Here is a 9,194-nt window from a genome sequence, read left to right as displayed (position 1 = left end):
AGAAGAAGCCTGGACAGGTAATGTATTACTGCTGCTGCAAGGACATCGGTAACGATCTCCTTGCAGCCCTCGCTCAACGATCATCAGGCCGTGGAATAGGCCCAATAAACGAGCAGCGATCTAGCAGATCGCCGCTCATTTACATCGTTGATCGGGCCCTCCTCGGCCCGTGGAATAGGACCCTAAGTCTTTCCAGATAGGTTTGTGCTTCAGACAGTCCACAATGCTGTAAACACTCCTCATCCTCCCTATAAGGGCCGGTCAGTGATGGTCACATCACAGAAGAGAGGATAGGGTCGGGGAGCTGGGGACAATAACACATTGTGTAGTTCTAATATTTTCAACTTGCGTTCGTGGTTGGATGAAGCATTAGCAAGCTGGAGGCAGTACTATTAGTGATAACGCTATATTCGTAAGTTACATAGCTTGGCAAGAATATAATTTTCTACTACCGGAATACGTCTAACACAATTCTCTGTTCTACCATTTCCCGGCTACTAGGTGCTATCTCAAGCAGTGCTACATACTGTGCACTCATACCGATTAAAGTGTCGCTGTTGTTATAACTTTAAAAATCTAAATCAGCAGTAGATGTGATATAAAGCAAGTTTGCCATTTACAGTCATTATTTTTTTTCAGTTATTATGGAAAACACAGCACGTCCTGTTTCTCAAAAAACAGGAAACAGTCAGAAAACAGGAAGTCTTGTGTATCCCAGGTCATCTGAGCGCTCACAGAGAGAAGGCAGTCATGGGATTGAGAAATTTAGAAAGTTATACCGACAGGTACACTTTAAGAATGTACTGAGCTGTTGGCTCTAACATTGATATGCCATCCTATATTGCAGCATATATCACCAGAACAATGGTGATTATTCATGTTTCTTTTCTTTGTTCTTTTCATAAAGCAACAACAACAAAAAAAATATAAAGAAATATGTATAAATAATATTTTCTCTGATTAGTCAGAAATGAATAACAATGTGGAATATGCAGGTATTGGATACACAATTGTCTATTTTACTGTGGAATGCTATTGTATTTCATTTCCTTTTATAAAAATACTAAAATACTAGCATGCTATTGGTATCAGACATGCTTCTAAAAGGGGTTGTCCAGCCTTATAAAATGAATGGCCTGTGTGAAGCGGCCACACCGCAGACTTGCAATGTGTACTGCCACTTGTCCTTGCATTGCCATATATTTGTAGCAGCAGTGCAGGGTACTGCAGTGTCACCCAGTACACCTAAATAAGACAACATTGTACTTCCTTGCATCACCACTACTAACTGTACAGTGATGCAAGGATGGGCAGGTGTACACACTGAAGAAGCTGTACTCTACCCAACAACTGATCAGTGGGGACCTGACCATTCATTTGATAAGGCTAGACTAGACAGCCCCTTTAAAATTAAATTATGATACTGGAAAATAAATTACTATCAGTCAATATGTTAGCACAATTTCCTGTTTTTTCTTCCTGTTTTGCATAGATTGTTGGTCAGTAGGAGAAGCATGCATGTAAAGTTCTGGATTTGGTCTGTAGATTAAGAAGAGAGTTGTTGTGACCCTGAGATAAAAGCAGGTGGTGGAGCTTTTATTTGTTTAGTCCAAGGAGATCTTCACTGACTTCCCACAGCTTCTTGGCTATGGCATCATCCCGAGCATGGGGCAAGACCTGCTGAACCTGGCAATCGGCAAAGTAGCGACCGCTGTACATCTCAATCCCCTCTTGGACAGCGCAGTAAATAGAAGTCTGAGCTCCATCCATTGGTGTCTTGAGCAGCATCCAGGCCAGGGGGAATAGTAGTACCTGAAGCCAGTACGGGAGGCTGCGTCCTAAATTAGTGAGCACCACACCTGAAAGAAGGGAAAATATTATTGTACAAGGCATAAAAAAGACTTCATTATCTACATAGTAATAATTAGGGATGGTCCAAATCTGCCGAGGTTCGGGTTCGTATGAACCCGAATGCTCGGCATCAGATTCCCGCTATCTGCCCGCTCCGTGCAGCGGGTGGATACAGCGGGAGGACCGCCTGGAAAACTGGGATACAGCCTATGGTTATGGCTGTGATTTTTATAAAACGAATGTGAGGGCACCAAGTTTAAATAGATGCAGCTTCTTCCTCTCCGCCCACAGAGGACACAGCTGCCGTCCTACCTGAGCTCTGGGGCCACTCTCCAAGTGGCAAACATCCTCCAGCCCCATTCTCAGACACCCGCTGATCCGGTAGACGCAGTGAAGACATTCACCTGCTGCTGGTGCTCCTCCCCACCGTGTCCTCATCCTCCAGCCTTGGCCAAGACAGGCACCTGTCTGCCTGGGCCCTGGGAGGCGCCTATCAGCTTTGATTGTATGCCGCCTTCCCCAGGCCATCGCCAGCTGATCGTGGCGCCAAATTCAAAAAGCCACCTCTCCTGCAGCTTTCCTTCTGCCACAAGGGACATCGATGTCGGCCTGAGCTTGGGGGAGCCTTTAACAAGGTGAAGCTGAAGAAGAGAAGTATCAGCTAAAGCAACAGGAGAGGCTGAGTAAATGTCCTGCCTCCACTGCTTCAGCTGACACTTGTCATGTCCCATATCTGTGCGCGGCTTCTCTTTCCTCTTACTGACCTGAGGTGCAGCACTAACCCAGCACAAGTGACCCCCTGTATCAGGGTGCTCTGGGAGCAGTGGTGCCGGGGAGTTATCCCTAATGAGCTGTAGCCTTCTATAGCTCATTGAGAGTTAACTCCCTGGCACCACTGCTCCAAGAAAAACCTGAGCAACCTGATACATTGTATCAGCTGTAACTGCAGTTTAGCTCCTATTCACTTGAAAGGGAGCTGAACTGCAGTTCAATATTACCACCACTACACAAAGAACAGATACAAACTTCCTTCACTGTGTGGTGTGACACCAAACAGTTTTTCCTATTTTTATTCCTCTAAAACCTAGTTGCGTCTGATCATCAGGTGTGTCTTATAAAGCGAAAAATACAGTACTTCTATTTAAAAATTAGCTGCTGTATGCCCTGCAGGAAGTGGTGTATTCTTTTCAGTCTGACACAGTGCTCTCTATCCCCACAAAAACCTCTCCTGCTCTGTGCAATTCCTGACACGGACAGAGGTGGCAGCAGAGAGCACTGCGTCAGACTGGAAAGAAAACATCACTTCCTGCAGCACATACAGCAGCTGATAAGTACTGGAAGACTGAAGATTTATGAATAGAAGCAATTTACAAATCTGTACAACTTTTTGGTAACTGTTGATTTAAGAAAAAAAAAAATCACAGGAGTTCTCCTTTAAGACTGCAGCTGTGCATGGACTGTCAACCCTATGTAACTAATGAACAAAGCACAGACAGGTGGCACCTACCTGGGTGAACGGCATAACAAGTCACATCAGTGCCTTGTAATTTGTTAGCCAGCTCACGAACGTACAGAACATTGGCGAGTTTACTGTCACAATACGCCTGGAGAATTTCCTTCCATGATTCCCCAGGTGGATTTAGATTCTTCAAGTCAATTCTCCCCCTTCTATAAGCCCTGGAGGCAAGGACCACAATACGGCTGGGGCTGCACTGCTTGAGGCGGTCCAAAAGTAAATGCGTCAACAGAAAGTGACCTAAGTGATTGACGCCAAAGACCAAATTGAAGCCGTCATCCGTCTTGCCTTTAGCTTCAATGCCTGAAATTAACAAAATAGTTATGAAAAAAACAAAACAAACACATATTGAGAAGTTGAGAAATTATTAATGGTTGCATACATAGATGACATATTGGTCCTTATATACTATCCTGGAATACACTCACAGCACAAGGTTACCATACAAGATCCATTCTATAGATTCTGATGCCTCACCTGCATTATTTATAAGGATGTCCAGACGAGGTTCACTGCTCAGAAAGGTTTGGCAGAATGACCTGATGGATGCGATGGAGGCCAGATCGAGCTTCATGAACAGCACCTGATTGTTGCCAGACAGCTGAAGAAGATATGAAGGACATGTATAAGGTACGAGGCTCCACTACACAGGGAGCCCATGGTAGATGCATTCACTGCAATGTATAAACTGTTTCCTCACTATAATCCTAAACTCAATCAGTTAACAATTTAGATTTCCCAGAAGTATTTAAAGAAATCTTTTGGAGTGGGTTCACACTACGTGATCCGTGGGTTCACACTACGTACCCACTCACGGCGGTGTGCGCATCTCTGCCCGTCCCATAGACTCAATTCGATGGGCGGGCGAATAATTGACATGTCAATTCTTTCGACGGATAGCGGAATCCGCCCAGCCATAGAATGGTGTCTATCGGACGGGCGGATATGCGCATCGATGTGAGCGGGTACGAGCGACGGAATCCGCGGGAACTTAGTGTTAACGCAGCCTTATTTTTGCTTTTCTTTGGATGTTGTACGTAATGGCTTGTAGTGTTTTGGAGCTTCATATAGTTATGGGCTGAGCTGACTTTACTGACCTTTTCTGTATATATATATATATGTTCTATATTTCCCTGAATTTCTGTATTTGAGAAATGTCAGTAGCTTCCATTTGTTGATTTCCCCAAATTTTTCATCGATAATCTATTCTCATCAATATCTGATACGCAGAGGTCAGAACCCCCCCTCCCCCAATCAGTTGTTTGTCAGAGCCCTGGCTCCTGCATAAACAGAGAACAGAGCTAAAAGCACACAGCTCCATACATTATGTAGTGGCCATGCTGGGTTACTGCAGCTTGGCTCCCATTCACTCCAGTTTTCAACTTACTCTGCGTATGTCATAGGCAGCAGCTTCTCCAGTTTCCTTCATGCGACAAGCCAAAATAACCCGAGCTCCCCTCTTGGCCATGTCCAGCGCTGTCATTTTCCCAATTCCAACATTTCCCCCTGTATAATATATGCATATGTAATATTGAGACAGTAAAACATTACATAAGAGCTATCTCCCCTACTCATTCACGTGTTCTTAAAAGGACTTATTGGAGGTAGTTTCCCTGCAAGTCAATACTTGGGCCTTTAGAAGCCTGGGAACACGACTGTGGATTATTAGCCCAAACCGAGTCTCTTCCAGAAGGAAAGAATATGCATGTGGATTTGGCTGGTTTGAGGTTATTGCCCCTAGTCTGTACAGAGCAGGGTGCTGGCTGAGTGGCAAAAAGGCCTTTCCTTTAGGACTAATGGGGTCATCTTCTTGAGGTGAGTACCAAAAGTTGTTTTAAGTCTTGTGTGGAAGCCAAGCAAGCTCCACTGGGGAAGAATATCACACAGAAGGAGGGGAACTTTCTCGGTGATGACCACTATTGGAGGTAGCACCCCTGCAAATTCCTTGTTATTCAGACAGCACCCTAAAACATCTGCCTACAGATGGGTCACACCTCCTCTTGGGAGAGATTCTGGCTTGGCTTATATTCCCCAGTCATGTTGGAAGGATCTTTAAAGGGAGCTGGTCATGTCACTGGTGCTCTATAAACCACCCCAAGCACCTTGTAGCTGCCAGGCACAAGTTTTTCGGCAGGATGGCATTTTCAAGATCCTACTCCGGACACTCAGTAAGTAGGCATGGGGGTGGAGCCGAAGCACCATGTAGTCCTCCACCTAGCCACTCATGTTTGATTGGCATCCTCAGCGTTGGGATTTGCACTAAGTGACTGGGAGGAGGGCGGAGTCAGTGTGACTACATGCCCCTGTGGCTCCACCCCCATGCCTACTTACCAAGTGCCAGGAGTGGGGATTAGAGAACTATAGTTTACCCTATCACAGCTTTCCTACATTGTACCTGGCAGCTACAAGGTACCAGAGGAATTTTATAGAGCACCCCTCAGTTCCAAAACACCTAACGGTATGTTCACATGGCAAAAAAGAAGGCTGAAATATAATAATGGAATTTTTTTTTTCTTAGAATACACATGATTTATATCACACCAGCAGCTTACAAATACACTACATGTTAAGTACAATGAGTATTTCCCATTAAAATAAATGGGGAATTGCTTACTGGCAAAATACACATGAATTCTGCCCCAATAAACACGTGAATATAATGTGCTGTGTGAATAGACGTAAGCTACAGAGACAAATATCAGACTGTTTGCGTAGTGTGTGTAAGCAGACAGGTTTTTACAGCATGGGCTACTATAGGTACTTGGATTTCTTACACCCCATAAGGCTAGGTTCACACTGCGTTTTTGCAATCCGTTTTTTCCATCTGTTTTTTGCAAAAAACGGATGAAAAATGGATGAAAAAAACTGATGCATTTGTGTGCATCCGTTTTGATCCGTTTTTCCATTGACTTCCATTGTAAAAAAAAAAAAAAAAAAAAGGATCAAAACGGATCCGTTTTTTTTACACACAAAAGTAGTGTCAATTACGTTTTATGTCTGTCAAAATAAAACGGATCTGTTTTTGTTAACAATGGAAGTCAATGGAAAAACGGATCAAAACTGATTAAAAAAAAACAAAAACGAATGCATTTGTGTGTATGCTTTTTTGCAAAAAAAAACGGATGAAAAAAAAACAGATTGCAAAAATGCAGTGTGAACTTAGGTCTCAGATTTTCTTCTTTTTTTAACATTATTTTTATTAAGGTTTTTAAATTTTACAAATGAAGGTGAACAATAAAGACACTTATAACAGTTGAAAGAACACTTAAACAGGATAATAAGGTATTAAAGTGAAAGTTACATTAATGTAAAGTTAGAAAAAAATAAATAAAAACTTGGAGATAGGTTTCTCACATTCTACAGGGGTTTTCAGACTAAATAGCTTATTCCATGAAGGTATTTTACCATATTATAATCTTCTCTGTAGCCAAACATCCCAATTGTCAGACCACTTATTGAGCGCCATTAGCTGCTTTACAAATGCTGTATTCACACCAACAGTTTTAGTTAATTATTATAATTATTTATTTCAGATTTGGGATTTTATTTGTGTGACAATTCAGGTTTTTTTTTAATGCAGATCTGTCACCTATACGCATGTGAAGTTTTTTTTTTTTTTGGCAGAACTATCAGGGAACTTGTCACTCTACACAGAAAGTGGTGAAATTAATCTAAGGGTATGTTCACATCTCGTTTTTCTCCACACGTCGGGCTACACGTCAGGAATCAGTGAAAAAAGGATGCGGACGTGCAGCCCGACGGCCACATTGACTTTAATGAGCAGGACGGAGTCATTATGTGACTGTGTTCTGCTCATTTGCGGGACGTACACGGCTTTTGTGCAGGACTCAAAAGCGTGGTCGACCAGATCCTGCACAAAAGCCGTGTACGTCCCGCAAATGAGCAGAACACAGTCACATAATGACTCCGTCCTGCTCATTAAAGTCAATGTGGCCGTCGGGCTGCACGTCCGCATCCTTTTTTCTATGATTCCTGACTTGTAGCCCGACGTGTGGAGAAAAACGAGATGTGAACATACCCTAATATCCACAAAATTGGGGAAATGCTACAGCTGTAAATCTGCAGTTCTGATCCATCTGGACTCAACCAAAGGCGGAAATGTTTTTTTTTGTCTTTTTCTCCAGGACACAGCATGGCGGCAGCAGCAGCAGCTACATCTGGAGCTTTTATCTATAAGGTGCTGCCCCCCCCCCCCAACACTGCTGCCCCGGGCACAGGACCACAATGGCAAATCCAGCCCTGTGTGTAAGCTCATAGTTCTTGTATAACAACCACTTGCAATCGCTGCCTGACAACCATGTCCGTCACAAGACTTTTCTGGAATTCAACAATGAAGTTTCTTCTGGGTATATAAGAAAGTTGTATAACTATTCATCATGCTGTGATTATTATCTGCTAAAACTAGAAGAACCAGAACATAAACCGGAGATAAAAAAAAATCTCTTATATGTGACTTTATTGCATATTTGCCGCAGCTCTGAAAACAGAAACAATATATATATATATATATATATACACATACATACATACATACATACACACATATATATATATATATATATATATATATATATATATATATCTTTGTGTGCCGCCTCTCCTGACATAGCAGTAGTAATAAATCCTTGTATTCCACATGAAGGAACAATTCAGGAGCCTATCAGTTCTCATAGCTCAGTGATGTGCTGTTCCTCACTTTTTCTTACTAGAAATGTATGACTAAATAGCCAAGAGGGTGTTACCAGCTGTGGGCGTGTCCTTACACCGCCAGCTGTGATTGGATAGTCTCAGACAGTTGATAGACATATCCCCAACACCCACTTGGCTAATTAGTCATACATTTCCTGTAGGAATAACAGAGGATCAGAGAGCTAGAGGAAGTCTATAGCTTGATGTAAAATACAGTTAATGACAGGCAGGTCAGAGAGGTGACATGCCCCCCTCACCATGTCACCTCTCTAGGAGGGGGGGGGTGCCTATGGTGCTGTCCATGGGGGCACTGTATACACAGTCATCAGGACATACAATATGTATATTATTATTCATGTACAATGTGGTTTAAGCTCAGAACCACAACGCCCAGCATGCCCTCATCTGTCTGGGCATGCTGGGATTTGTAGTTTTGCTCCAGGTTGTGTAACCTCACCTGTCACTATGACCGTCTTCCCCTTCAGGCTGCTGTCACTCCTGCACTGCCTGCCCCGGATGAAGTTGTAGTAGGTGAGCACATAGAGCCCCAGTGCGATCCCCACACACGGCAGCAGCTCCACAGCCATGGCTCCGGCTCTATGCGCTGCGCTCACAATCCACGCTGATCCACTTACAGCTCGGAGCCCTCCCCCGCTGTCATTATGTAAGAACAATCCCACAACACGACCCACATAACGCTCGGCTACGGCGGCCTGGTTGGGACACACATAAGCCGTTCGCGTTTTGGTAGCTGCGGCTTGTTAGCTGTCACTGTCAGTAATAGAAATCTCCCGAGTACCATTTCAGGGCAGACTTATGGATCTTACTGTAAAGCTGACAGGAACTTTAGTCTATTCACTATTGCAGCAGGATTATATATGTATCACACTATATATCATCTTCAGTCAAGGGGAGGTAGGGCTGTGTTCACATCTGCACAGGAGAAGAATCCAGAACATAATAGAAATGCATGCAGCACCATTTTTTTTAAATGCCATCCCTGAAACCATATGGACCCCGATATAGTCAGTGGGATACAATGGTGACTGGCATGGTGTCATTTCCATTCCATTTTATTGGGGGGTCCTAGAAGCTCCAGGAGGTGGAAATTATCCCT

General features: G+C 43.5%; 1 protein-coding gene across 1 annotated transcript; it reads right to left on the bottom strand.

The window, feature by feature from the left end:
* Positions 1-390: 390 nt before the first annotated feature.
* DHRS13 (dehydrogenase/reductase 13) lies at positions 391-8,768 on the bottom strand. The gene is made up of 5 exons (XM_069945058.1): positions 8,535-8,768; positions 4,755-4,873; positions 3,845-3,968; positions 3,359-3,670; positions 391-1,859 (listed from the first exon to the last, which is right to left on the bottom strand). The coding sequence occupies exons 1-5, from the start codon at positions 8,662-8,664 to the stop codon at positions 1,597-1,599; spliced, it is 948 nt and encodes a 315-aa protein (XP_069801159.1). The 5' UTR covers positions 8,665-8,768; the 3' UTR covers positions 391-1,596.
* Positions 8,769-9,194: the final 426 nt, after the last annotated feature.

This window comes from Dendropsophus ebraccatus, chromosome 11 (genome assembly GCF_027789765.1).
Source record: "Dendropsophus ebraccatus isolate aDenEbr1 chromosome 11, aDenEbr1.pat, whole genome shotgun sequence".
Taxonomy (NCBI): domain Eukaryota; kingdom Metazoa; phylum Chordata; class Amphibia; order Anura; family Hylidae; genus Dendropsophus; species Dendropsophus ebraccatus.
Note: the sequence above shows the minus strand (reverse complement) of the source record. Positions and strands in the feature narration are given on the sequence as shown.